Source organism: Delphinapterus leucas, chromosome 20 (assembly GCF_059928025.1).
Source record: "Delphinapterus leucas isolate spDelLeu-1000000601 "Yukka" chromosome 20, BTC_Dleu_Yukka2, whole genome shotgun sequence".
NCBI lineage: Eukaryota > Metazoa > Chordata > Mammalia > Artiodactyla > Monodontidae > Delphinapterus > Delphinapterus leucas.
Window position 1 is genome coordinate 12,905,270 of NC_143148.1, and position 14,551 is coordinate 12,919,820.

At 42.5% G+C, this 14,551-nt stretch overlaps 1 protein-coding gene across 1 annotated transcript in view; it reads left to right on the forward strand.

Moving 5' to 3' along the window:
• The window catches only part of FCGBP (Fc gamma binding protein), a 143,083-nt gene that overhangs the window by 89,470 nt on the left and 39,062 nt on the right, over positions 1–14,551 (forward strand). Inside the window, exon 9 of the mRNA XM_089902835.1 lies at positions 1–13,407. This exon is cut by the window's left edge and continues 22,951 nt beyond it. Within this exon, the coding sequence (XP_089758961.1) occupies positions 13,353–13,407 (55 nt within the window). The 5' untranslated portion in view covers positions 1–13,352. The remainder of the gene's footprint in view (positions 13,408–14,551) is intronic.

Sequence of the window (14,551 nt, forward strand, 5' to 3'; positions counted from 1 at the left end):
TTAGAAATCCCCATTTTGTAAACCCCTAAAGAAATAATGAATCTAGGTAGGTTGCCAGATTTAGCATACAAATTTCATGGGACATACTTACAAAGTTATAGTAGCGTTATATGGAACATGCTTATACTGAAAATTAATTTTGTTTATCTGAATTTCAAATTTAACTGAATGTCCTGTGTTTGACCTGGCAACCCTAGATCTAGGTAATACTCAACAATGGATGTTAACATCACTGAGATAGATGCAGAAGAATCATTTAATAAACTAAACATTCATTTATGATTTAAAAACTGAAAATAGAAGGAACTTTTTAAATATAATGATGTGTACCCACAAAAATACTATGCAAGCATTATACTCAGTAGCAAAATGTTGAAAGTTTTTGCTTTCTGTTCAGGAGCAAGACTAGGATACCCCCAATATGCCCTTTTTTCTACTGTGTAATAGAGAGCCTAAAGAAAAGATATAAAGATGAGAAAGAAAGTATAAACTCATTATTCATAAACAATATGATAGTGTACATAGCAAATCCAAAAAAAAAACCCTACAAATAAATTATTAGAATAATAAGTGGAGACTTCTGGTTCCAGACAAGATGGCAGAGGCTCATTTCTCCCTACCCCTTCCTGATAAGTGCAATGAAAAACTCTGAAAATAATACAGCAGACATTCATAAGAGGTCTTTGAAAGGTAGAAAGTAGAAGGCTAGCTGGCTGGGGACCTTAGGACTTGAGGAACAACACAGTGAACCAGCATTTCTCAACTTCTGACCCAGTGACAGGAGGTGGCCCAGGCTCAGTGGCTCTCTAGCCTCCTTCCAGCAACAGAAGGCACCCAAGTAGGTGCTTTTCTTTCCCATGGGCAATATCAGTAGTGATCAAGCAGGAGCCCCACTGGCACTGGGCAGTACAGGAAAGCGCTCTCCACCCCTTTATGCTAGTGTCTCCTACCCCTAATCTAGCAGCACCATGTGGACACTAGGAAATGCTTTCAGTTTCCATTGGTGGTAACAACATGAATTGGGTGCAAGTGCGGCCAGAACTGGGAAAAGGAAAAGGAACAGAATAACAGTACAAGTCCTCTGAAAATTAAAGTGTCATTGGAACCACAGCACACAAAATTAGGCCAGGACCTACCTGCTAAACCTAAACACGGTAACTGCCTGCTAAAATGGAAGAGTTAAATAAGATCCAGAGTTTTCTATCAAAATAATTTAAAATGTTCAAGACATAATAAATAATCACATATCATAACAAAAACCAGGAAAATCACAACTTGAATGAGAAAAGACAATCGACAGATGCCAACACTGAGATGAATTAGATGTTAGAATTATCTGACAAAGATCTAAAGTAGCCATCATAAAAATGCTTCATCAAGCAATTACAAATACTCTTGAGACAAATGAAAACAATAGAAAATTTCACCAAAGATATAGAAAATGTAAAAGAGAATTAAATGGAAATGATAAAACTGAAAACTACCATAACTGATATTAAAGACTCACTGGAAAGACTCAAGAGCAGGATGAATATGATAGAGGAGAGCATAAGTGATTCTGCAGATAGAACAATAGAAATAACCCAATCAATAAAAAAAATCAGAGAGAAAATTGACAGGAAAAAAAAACCCTACCAAATCCTTAGATAACCTGGAGGACAATTACAAAAAATCTAACATTTGTATCACAGAGTATCCGAAGGAGAGAAGAAAGAGCAGAGCCAAAAAAGTATTTGAAGAAATAATGACTAAACCTTACCAAATTTGGCAAAAGACATAAACCTACAGATTCAAGAAGCTAAACAGAATAAATCCAAAGAAATACACACCAAGACAGAGCATAATTACCTTATGAAAGCTAAGGCAAGAAGAATATTGAAAGCACTAGAGAGAAATGATACATTATCTACAGGGAAACGCTGATCAAATTACAATGGATTTCTCATCTAAAACCATTGAGAAGAAAGCATGGCATAATATGTTTCAAGTGCCAGTAGAAAAGAACTGTCAACTGTGGATCCTTTATCCAGCAAAACTACCCTTCAGGGGTTAAGGGGAAATAATGTTTTCATTTATTTATTTTATTTTTATTATTTTTATTTTTAATTTTTTTTGGCTGTTTTGGGTCTTCGTTGCTGCTCACGGGCTTTTGCTAGTTGCGGTGAGCAGGGGCTACTCTTTGTTGTGGTGCACGGCCTTCTCATTGCAGTGGCTTCTCTTGTTGCAGAGCACAGGCTGTAGGCACGCAGGCTTCAGTAGTTGCAGCATGCGGGCCCTAGAGCACATGGGCTTCAGTAGTTGTGGCTCACGGGCTCAGTAGTTGTGGCTTGTAGGCTCTAGAGCGCAGACTCAGTAGTTGTGGCACATGGGCTTCGTTGCTCCATGGCATGTAGGATCTTCCCAGGCCAGGGATCGAACCTGTGTCCCCTGCATTGGCAGGTGGATTCTTAACCACTGTGCCACCAGGGAAGTCCATCTAAGTTTTTAGATGAAGAAAAGCTAGAGGCTTTGTCATCAGAAGAACCACCCTTAAAGAATGGGTAAAGGAAGTCCTTCAAACTCCAAATGATAAGAGAAGTCTCAGAACTTCAGAAAGGAAGGAAGAATAGCAGAATGGGTAAAAACAGGGGTAAATATAATAGGCTACCTTTCTCATGAGTTTTAAAAATCATATATATAATTTAAAATCAATTATAACATTGTTTGATGTGGTGCTTACTGTAGATGGAGGAAATACTTGAAACAATTATATTTTTTAAAGTGAGGAAGGTAAAAGAACCTACATGGAAGTAAAGTTTCAGCACTTCAATCAGAGTGGTAAAACATTGATGTTAGACTTAAGTGATAAGTTACATATTAATTTGTAATACCTAAAGCAAGTGGTAAGAAATTTATCCAAAATAATGTATTCAAAAAGAATATAAATCAAAATGGAATTCTAAGACATGCTCAGATAACCCACAGGAATATTAGAAAAATGAGAAACAGAGGGGACAAATGGAAAATGAATAATAAAATGGCAGTCTTAAGCCCAAACTCATCAATAATTACTTTAGATGTAAATTTCTATCTAAATACACAAAATAAAAGAGTGAATTTAAAAAACATGATTCAACTATAAAGCTGTCTCCAAAAAAACTCACTTCAAATATAACAACATACGTAGGTTAAAAATAAAAGGATGGGAAGAAATATGCCATGCAAATATTCACTTTAAAAAGCCACAAGTTATTATATTAATATCAAATAAAGTAGACTTCAGAGCAAAGAAAATTGCTAAGAATAAAGAGGGACATTACATAATGACAAAAAATCATTCCACCAAGAAGACATTGCAATTCTAAATGTATACTTACAATAGAGATTCAAACTACATGAAACAAAAACCAGTAGAGCTGAAAGATGAAATAGACAAATCCATAATTATAGTTAGGGAATTCAAAACCTCACTCTCACCATTCATAGAACATAGAGAGGAAATAAACAAAGATATAGAAGAACTGAATAACACCACTGATCAACAGAATCTAATTGACATTCATAGAATACTCTATCCAATGACACCAGTATGCACATTATATATATTTATATACATCAAAATACGTGGATGTGCTACAGCAGTGCTGGAAGATAAATTTTTTTTTTTTTTTTTTTTTTGGCGGTACACGGGCCTCTCACTGCTGTGGCCTGTCCCGCTGCGCAGCGGCCATGGCTCACGGGCCCAGCCGCTCCGCGCATGTGGGATCTTCCCAGAGCGGGGCACGAGCCCGTGTCGCCTGCATCGGCAGGCAGGCCCTCAACCACTGCGCCACCAGGGGAGCCCTGGAAGGGAAATTTATAGCACTAAATGCTTACATTAGAAAAAAGGAAAGTCTCGGGCTTCCCTGGTGGCGTGCCCCGCTCTGGGAAGATCCCACATGCGCGGAGCGGCTGGGCCCGTGAGCCATGGCCGCTGCGCAGCGGGACAGGCCACAGCAGTGAGAGGCCCGTGTACCGCAAAAAAAAAGGAAGTCTCAAACCAATAATCTAAGCTCCTACCCAAGAAACTAGTAAAAGAAGACCAAAATAAACACAAAGCAATCAAAAGGAAGGAAAAAATAAACAGCAAAAATTAATAAGATTGAATAGAGGAACATAATAGAGAAAATCAATGAAACAAAAAGCTGGTTCTTTGAAAAGATCAATAAAATTAATTAACATAGAGCAGAACTGACAAGGGTAAAAAAAAAGAGAAAACCCAAATTACCAATATCAAGAATAAAAGATGATATATCACTACAGACCCTGCAGCCATTACAATGGTAATAAGGGGATACTATGAACAACTCTACACTCACAAATTTTACAGCTTAGATGAAATAGATCAATTCTTCAAAAATCATAAACTATAAAAACTCAACCAATATAAAATAGATAACCTGAATAGGCATTAAAGAAATTGAACTTGTAATTAAAAGGCTCTAAAGAAAGAAATATCCAGGTCCAGATGGTTCCACTAGAGAATTCTATCAAACATCTGAAGAAGAATTAGCATCACTTTTATGCAATCTCTTCCAGAAAATAGAAGAGGGAACACTCTCCAACTCATTCAATGAGGCCAGAATTACCTTGACACCAAAACCAGGCAAAGACATTACAAAAAGAAGAAAGAGGAAGAGGAAGAGAGAGAAAGAAAATTAGTAACCCTCGTGAACTTATGTGCAAAAACCCTTAAAAATATTATCAAATAAAAGCCTTCAAAGTGTAAAAAGAATTCTATACCATAACCAAGTGGGATTTATTCCAGGTATGCAAGGCTGCTTCAATTTTAAAAAATAAATCAGTGTAATCTACCATGTCAACAAGGTAAAGAAGAAAAATTATATGATCATATCAATTGACATGGGAATATAATTTGGCAATAACCAACACCATTTATGGTAAAACCCCAACAAACTAGGAATAAAGGGGAACTGCTTCAACCTGATAAAACAGCATTTACCAAAAAACTACAACTAACAGGGACTTCCCTGGTGGTCCAGTGATTAAGACTCTGTGCTTCCACTGCGGGGGGAGTGGGTTTGATCCCTGGTTGGGGAGCTAAGATCTGCGTGGCACGGCCACAAAAAAAAAGAAACAAGAAAAAAAAACACCTACAGCTAACATATTTAATGCTGAAAGACTGAACGTTTTTCCCCTTATTAGGAACAAACTAAGGATGTTCACCTCTTATTTGACACAGTACTAGAAGTTCTAGCCAGCTAAACAAAGCAAAACAAAGATTAAAAAAATACTGATTGGAAAGGAATAAAATTGTCCTTATTTTCAGATGACATGATTACATAGAAAATCCCAAGGATTCTAAAAAAAAAAAACAAAACAAATAATAAACACACAAAAATCAGATGCATTTCTATACACTAACAATGAAAATGTAGAATCCAAAATTGAAAACACAATGCTATTTACAATAGATCCAAAGAAAAATAAAGTATTTAAGTATAAATCTAACAAAACATGTTCAGGATCTGTGTGTTGAGAAAACACACTTTTTGGGCTTAGAATAGAAATGCATTGTCTCACAGTTCTAGAGGCCAGAAAGTCAAGACCAAGATGTCAGAAGGGTTTGGAGAAAGGTTAGTTCCTTTGTGAGGAAGAATATGTTCCATGCCTTTCTACCATCTTCTTGTGGTTTTACTGGTAATTTTTAGCATTTCTTGGCTTGTAGATGATGCATCACCTCAGTCTCTCCCTTTATCTTCACGTGGTGTTTTCCCTGTGTGCATGTTTAACTCTGTGTCCAAATTGCCCCTTTTTATCAGGACACTAGTCATATCGGATTAGGGGCCCACCCTACTCCAGTATGAGCTCATCTTTACTAATTATATCTGCAGCAAGCTTATTTCCAAATAAGCTCACATTCTGTGGTATTGGAGATTAGGGGTTCAACATATGAATTTTGCAGGGACACAATTGAACCTATAACTGATCTCATTTTTCCTTATTAGAAGAGCTATGTATGTGTACATATGCATATGTGTATATAAGTATATATGAATATATAAAGGACTGAATGGTATACATCAAACTGCTAACTGGAGTTATCCTCTGGGAAATGATGGGGAATGAGGAGGGTAGGTGGGCAATACTTATACTTTTTATCTCCACACTTTGAATTGGTTGAAAAATGTTCAACAAGTATGTATAACTATTGCAAATTTAAGCAAACAACTTAAGAGCCTTTAAGGCACCTTATAGATGTCCTTCAAGGTAGATACTGGGCTTCCTTGGAGAGAAGTGGGAACTACAACGATTAAGTGATCCAGAATTGTTCGACTAATTTTCCATGTGCAAAACAGTAATATTTTATATGTCCCCACCAAAAGGTCTTGTGAGTCAGTGGCAGAGTGGAAATAGCACTGCACCTGGAGCCCAGAGAGCCAGATGGAATTCCATTTCTGGCACTAGCCGGCCAAGTGACTTTAGGTTCTTAACCACCAGGGCATTTGCATTTTTCTCTTTAAATATTTCTGTAAATTTCGGATATGTAGTCCTATGGTCTATATTTATTCAGATCTGGCTAATACATATATGTTGTGTGTCACAGCAATATATGACTAAGTTTAAAAATAGCCAACATCACTTTTCCTAGAAAAAGATCTGAACACAGAGACCATTGATCTGAGCTGTGTACTTGAAGTACAGCGTATCCATGTTATATGACCAGGCAGCCTGATTCTCCCACTCTGCCTCTGCAAAGTGTCTATACCACCCTCCATTATCGCTATGGGAAGGACAACTTCCACCGAAGGGCCATACAACAGACAGAGCTGAACCCCACAAACCTGTGTCACCCCTCCAGAGCTTCTCTTCATTTCTCCATTCAATCAGGAAATAATTATTAACTACCCACTACGAGCCAGGACTATACCAGGCCCTGGGGATCCACTGATCAGCAAAATAAACACATCCTTATTCAGATTAAGGAAGTCAAGAAAACAATTACAAGACAATGTGAAATGTGTTTTGGTAAAGGAATTACAGGGTGCCGGGGGTGGAGAACCCAGCTCTCTGAGTTAGGGTCCCCTAACTCAGTCTTAAAGGTTTTCCAAAAGCTTCTCTTCATAGAATTGCATCAACTCAGCTCTGAAATCTTGAGTTAGATAATTTTGCCCACTACCTGCTGCTTTTCCTTTTTCCTTTCAGTTCCATCTGTGGTTGCTGGAGAAGGGCATGGCTCAGGCAGGAAGTTGTCAAATCCCTGTAGTTCACCTATTCAAGGAAGAGAAAAATGGCATCTCTGACTGGGAGGCATTCTTTCAACTTCCTGGATGGTGTCATGTTTTCACTCTAGGTAGGAGGATCCACTCTGCAGAGTCCAGGTGTAAAAGGGTTTGATCACAAGTCCTGAGAATGATGAGAAATACCTATTCATTCCTCATCAGAGTCAGTATCTACCAGAGCCCACTCACTCTCACTAACCATTACATCAAGCACAAAGTGTCCCTTTGAAAGTCTTCAGAGTGCATGTTTATTAGTTTCTTCAGACACAGCACATGCCAAGGTGGCAGGGTTCACATCACTTTTCTATTTTCTCTAAGTCCCCTCAGAATTCTTGCTTCCTGTCCCCATAATATTTCTGAAAAAAATTTAAATACTGGTGAAATAAATCCAAGAAAATCTACATAAATGGGAAAAAATAGAATGTTTCTGGATTAGAAGAATTCAACACAGAAAAAAAAAAGGCCAGCCATGAAATGTTACAGATTGATTAAATGAACTACATTAAAATTAAGAATTTTTTCATCATTAAAAAAGTAAAAAGGGGGACTTCCCTCGTGGTCCAGGGGGCCGGGGTTCAATCCCTGGTCAGGGAACTAAGAGCCCGCATGCTGCAACTAAAGATCCCACACACAGCAACAAAGATCCCACACGCTGCAACTAATACCTGGTGCAGCCAAATCAATCAATATATTTTTAAGTGAAAAAAGGGAATTTCCTGATGGTCCAGTGGTTAGGACTTGGTGCACTTTCATTGCTGTGGGCTCAGGTTCGATCCCTAGTTAGGGAACTAAAATCCCACAAGCTACACAATGTGGGCCAAAAAAAAAAGTGAAAAGATAAGTCACGGAGTGGGAGAAAAAAAATTGCAAAACATTTAACAAAAAATGACTTGTATCCAGAATATATAAAGAATTTGTACAGATCAATAAGAAAAAAACCCAGACAACCCAATTTAAAAAATGGGCAAGAGGGCTTCCCTGGTGGTGCAGTGGTTGAGAGTCCTCCTGCCGATGCAGGGGATGTGGGTTCGTGCCCCGGTCCGGGAAGATCCCACATGCCGCGGAGTGGCTGGGCCCGTGAGCCATGGCCGCTGAGCCTGCGCGCCCGGAGCCTGTGCTCTGCAGTGGGAGAGGCCACAACAGTGAGAGGCCCGCATATCGCAAAAAAAAAAAAAATGGACAAGAGACTTGAACAAATAGATTACTAAAATGAACAAGTACATTCTTGATTTTTTTCACTAAAAAATCAAGGAAGTGCAAGTGAAAACCACAACCCAATACCACTAAACCTCTAGAATGGCTAAAATTACAAAGTCTAACAAGGCCAAATATTGGTGAGGCTGTGGAGCAACCAGATTGGTCATACACTGATCGTGGGAGTTCAAATTGAAACATGTTTGGTAGTATCTACTAAAGCTGAGCCAAATGACCGAGAAATGACCATTAGGAACTCCACAGCACATCCCAACAGAAACTGTGCACGTGTGCGTCCGAAGATAGTATTCATTAGCCCGAAGTGGAAACAGTAGAATGGGTAAATATGTAGTGATTTTTTTTTTTGGCCGCGACATGAGGTATCTTCGTTCCCTGACCAGGGATCAAACCCGTGACCCCTGCAGTGGAAGTACGGGGTCTTAACCACTGGACCACCAGGGAAGTCCCTGTAGTGATTTTTAAACAAGCAAGTACCATATGGCAACGAAAATGAACTATAGTTATGTACACAGGATAACACTGAGTGAAAGAAGCCAGTCACAAAACAACATAGACATATGATTCCATTTGTGTACAGTTCAAAAACAAGCTAAATAATCTGTGGTGTTAGAAGCCAAATAGTGGCTCCTTATGGGAGGTAGGGAGTGGATAGTGATTAAGAAGGAGAATGAAGAGGGCTGCTGGAATGCTGGAAACATTCTCTTTCTTGACCTGGGTGTAGGTTATAAGGATGTACTCATTTTGAGATCATTCAATGAGCTACATACACTTATGATTTGTGCACTTACTAACATGTGTATTTTATTTCAAGAAGACATTAAAAATATTCTCATGAATCACATTAGAATGGTTGCCTACAAGGGGGCCAGGAATGTAAAAATCGGTATAAAAGAGAATAAATAGGTTGGTAGGTGGGTGACAGACATATAAGCAGCTGACTAGGTAGATGAAATGGAGCCTGGGCTAGCAACAATTCTAGAGTTTTGTCTTGTCTAATATGGACACAAGTCACAGGTGGTTACTTTAATTTTAAATGGGTTAATGAAATTAAATTAAAAATTCAGTTCCTCCATTACATTAGTCACATTTCAAGAGCTCAGTAGACACATGGAGCCATTGCCTTCCACACTGGACAGCACAAAACACAGAAAATTTTCATCATCACAGAAAGTTCTATTAGACAGCATAAATGGACATGGATAAGATCTCCTGGAGAAAAGAGGTAGTTAGAGAAAGAAGCAGAGAAAGAGAATCTAGGACCACCAGTTTTTTAAAATTGCAGTATAGTTGATTTACAATGTTAGGCCAATCTCTGCTGTACAGCAAAGTGACTCAGTTATACATATGTATACATTCTTTTTTTATATTCTTTTCCATTATGGTTTATCACAGGATATTGAGTATAGTTCCCTGTGTTATACAGTAGGACCTTGTTGTTTATCCATTCTAAATGTAATAGTTTGCATCTACCAACCCCAAACTCCCAGTGCATCACTCTCCCTCCCCCCCAGCTCCTGGCAACCACAAGTCTGTCCTCTATGTCTATGAGTCTGTTCTGTTTTGTAAATAGGTTCATTTGTGCCATATTTTAGATTCCACATATAAGTGATATCATATGGTATTTGTCTTTCTCTTTCTGACTTACTTCACTTAGTATGATAATCTCTAGTTGTATCCATGTTGCTGCCAATGGCATTATTTCTGAGGACCACCAATGTTAAAAGGGTTATTATAGGAAACAGACCGAAGTAACACAAGATCCAGAAGAAAGTGACATCATGGAAACCAAGACATTAGAAATTTTTGAGGAGGAAGCATTCGTGTCAAATGTTAAAGAGGAGCTAGAATCAAGTGGCAAGTAAGAGGTGACTGGAGGATTTAGCAGGACAGTTTCAATGCACATGGAAGTCAGATTGTGGTGGGTCAAAGAGAGATGGGTGGGGAGGTGAAGAACAGGAACATAGCTGTAGCAGGTCTGAAGTTTCAAGAAGGTAAAACAAATAAAGGGAATTTCCATAAAGCAAGGGAGCAGATGGCCAGTGCCTTATAGGAGGAATAAAAGAGATTAGCCTCAGCTCGGGTTCTCAGGAAATGACACGTGCAGAAAATGATGTCTGGATTCCAGGCATGGAGTTAGCAGGTAGAATATGAAGAACAGTGTTCCAAGTGGAAGGAACTGCACAGGCAGTGACAAGGTGGAAGATGCAGGAAATGGAGCATTAGGGCTTGAGATAGTCCTGCCAAGAGTGTGAACTTGCTTTCACAGGGACAGGGAAGCATGGAATTTCCTTGAGCAGGGGAGGAAAAAGATCAAGTTTGAACCTCAGGGAGGTTAGTGGCAACTTGTGCAAGATGAAGGAGCTCCCCAAGGGGGTCCAGAGACCCTTGTGGGATCCAGAGCATGAAAGAACGAAGTTCAAAATTGCCAGAAAATCTGAATTGAGCTGCAGAGTAAATTGTCCCCACCTGTACCCCGGATCTCTAAAACCCAGACAAGCCAGAGGGTCCCAGGGGTCTCAAGTCATATGACCAGTACAGATCTGTCCCCTACAGATCTTGTCAGCAGGGAGAGGATAGAGGGCTTAGACACACAAACACCCCTTGTTTGAGCTCAGAGCAGGGCTGCCAGTGGCAGGATGGATGTGATTTCGCTGACCACAAGGAAGTGTCCCCACAGGTTATCTCGGGGGGTTCTCAGTGGGGTTTCTGAGAATCGATACGATATGGAGTAGGGTACAGGGTGCGTCATACCATACCCACCCACCACACTCACACCCCTTGGGCTCTGAAAGGAGGGAGAAGGTCCCAGGGTGTCAAATATTAAATTGTGAGGTTTCCCACCACCGCCGCCCCACTTCTGGGGACTCTGGCCGCAGAATGCAACAATGGGTTTTGAGGAGGGGGAAGGCATCTCTCTGGGGTCAACCAGGGGAGACCTCAAGGCTCAGAGATTGGGGGGCAGAATCACCTCTCAGTCTTACTCTAATTTTCTGCTCCCTCATCCTTTATTTCTCTGAGTGTCTCAGGCTAAACAAGGTGTATCCGACAGAAGATTTTGACATCTTGGTTTGCAATAGCTGTTTCCTCCTTAGGAATCCCAGCAGCCCCTCCTCCCGGTCCTTTTCCTCAGGTACTCAGGCACCACTCCCCACAAAGCTCTCACTCCCCATTGGTCCCCTCACCCCTGCCTGTTTCTTAATACGTCTGGCTCTTATCCAGTCTCTTGTTTACTCACCTCATTTTCCTGGTTGACCTTGGGGCCCCTTCAGCTCTGAGCCTTTCTCTCTCCCTCTGGGAACCTGCCCTGGGTGGGGCTCTAACAGCCCCCATCCACCCCGGCCATGCAGAGGCCCAAGCCTTGTGATAAGAGAGGAGAAGTCCTGGGGGCAGCAGCTGCTGGGGTGGTGTCCAAGAGGACACCCAGGCTTTGCAGCTGCTATTTCCAGGGGAGACTCCCCAGGCAATGAGTCCTGGGGCTGGGTGGAGGAGAGCAGGGCATGGGTCAGGTCAGCCCCTCAGGAGGAATGGACTCCACCTCAGAATGCCCACACCACCTCCCAGCTGTCTCTGCTTCTGCTCCCTGTATGGGACCTACACCCCCAACTCCCATCCCAGGCAGATTTTGGGGTGATGGGGGGGCACAGAATCACCCAAAACTTGTTCAGCGAGTCCCGTCTCAGGAAAAAAAAAACAAACACCTCCCAGAAAACAAATTCTCCAGAAAGTGAAGCCCAGTGTCTGCGTGGAACCAGGAAACAGGGGCCTGCATCGTTCTTTACACACAGCTCCAGCCCCCGGCTGCCACCTGCTCCCCACCTCGAACCACACCAGAAGAGCCTGCCTCCCACCTATACTCCTTGAGAGTTTACAGAGGTCCCTCTGGGAGACAAGTAAGCCCAGTGAAGCTAGTTTTGATGTTCCTATTTTGCAGATTAGGTACCCAGGAGGCCCTGTTGGTCTGGGGATGGAGGTATTGTGTCCCACAACAAAGTCCTGAGTCAGGTGCTCAGGTTCCTGCACACCTCAGACACCTGCCCTCCACCCTGAGTGGTTGGAAAGAGGGTATGTGTGGCTGGGGACCAGGGAACAGCTTGTGAGGGGTGGGGACCCGGATGTGGGTCCTTCACTGTTGTTCCTGGCAGGAGCCAAAGGAAAAAAGTTTAGCCATTGAACCAGCAAACAAGACCAAATGCCACCTTCGACTCCTGCTCCCCACCCCCTGGGGACCCAGCTCCAGGCCCTCAGCACCCTGCTCCCCAGCTGTTTCTCTCAGGGACACCACCCTTCCAGGACTGAAGTTTCCAGCAGGCTCCCCAGGCACAGCCACCAGCTGTTCTCACACCGCTCTCAGGACTCAGGCATTCAAGCTTGCCCTCCACCCTTCTCAGGCCTTCAGGCCCCATTCCAGCTGGCCCAGGGATCAGCAGCCTCCTCCAAGAAGTTGGCATCATCTGCCTGGCAGGTGGCCCAGGGCGTGGCCTGAGGAGTCCAGAAACTCCACTATATAGCCCAGCCCAGGGAACCTGGGGCTAGCCCTGCAGCTCCGGGAACCTGCAGGTGAGAGAGGCTGCATCGCCTTTGGAAGTGGGACATCAGGTCCCCTACCCTTGCCCCTGGCTCTAGGCCTCCCCATCCCACTCCCCCCAGACCCACTGGACATCCAACTCCCTATCCTACCTCTGTCCTGCCCTCCCTGCCCAGCCCCCAGGCCCACCAGATGTCCAATTCCCCTTACACACACACTGGCCCTTGGATTCAGCCCACCGCAGCCTTCCTGGTGCCCAGGCAGCCCTTGTCCTGAGACTGGGCCCTTTTGTCCTCTGGCAGGAGGGGCAGACCGCCTCCTATGACCCCCTCTCTTTCTCCACTGCAGACATGGGTTCTCTGCGGAGCTGGTGGATGCTCTGGGCCGGAGCAACCCTCCTGTGGGGTAAGTCAGACCAAAATCCCATCTATGTCCTGGTTCCAGTCTGAAGAACTCTACCTGCCTGGGTCAGCGCCCTCCATTTGAGCCCCCTCCACAAACGCATCTCCCAGTGTCACCCCAGGCTAGCTGAGATGGGAGAGAGACCCTTTAAGTCCTGCAGAGAAATGTGGTGGAATTCACCCATTCTCTCTCTGTTCCAGAGGGAAACAGGTAAAAACTTTAGTCCCCAAATTCAAGTAGGTAAGAACTACTACTTTCTTGATTTTCCACAACTCAACTAAAGTTTTGACTTAGAGCCTCATTCTGCTGAGGTGATGGAAAATTTCACTAAAGTCTTTCTTGGCGGGGGGGCTGGGGGGATTTGGTGCCCAATTATCTAGGGTTATGTCCAGAACTAGAGTCTTAGGTAAAGCCAAAGTTTGGGGGGAGGGATGGGACATCCCGGCCCTCTTTACCAGTGAACATCTATTTAGGTTACTTTAGAAACATTCATTGCCCCTGATCCTCTGGCCCCATGGGACACTGGGATGTCCTTTAAGGCTCCCCTTATTCAGCAGACAGTCCTATAACCACCACAACTCTCTCCAAGATCCTGTAAAGTGATCTCTCTCCCTCCCCCTCTCTCTTCTCAGCCCTGGAGAATCTTTTCCTAGATTGAGGTGTTGAAAAGTCCCCACTCCTCTCTATTTCTAGGAGACATTTTGTCCATACTCCCATAATCCCCTTTTCCCCTTCACATACACCCCCAATCCTATGAAGACAGAAATCACAAACTGGCACCTGAATCCAGCCAGTTTGGGCCCCATAGTGCTTACTTAAAACAGTTTTGGATTGGAGATTTCACATGGAAATTCAGATATCCAATTTCTCTTGAAAAAATGGTAAGATCTGACATTTTTAAGAAAGAGCCCATAAGCCATCATCATAACAACAGATTAAAGCTAATAGCAACACCCCACTTTCCATGGCATGTGAATGCTCTGGCTGCACAGTTCTGTTTCACACATTTACATCACTTGCCTGGCCCCGTCAGTGTTTGAGTTTGAGATCCCTGTCTGAAGTGTTCAGGCTTTTGGAAGGCAAAAGCCAGAAAGGCTGGTAGGTGAACACTGCATGAATAAGGGGAAAGGAGAGAGAAGAGAGAGAA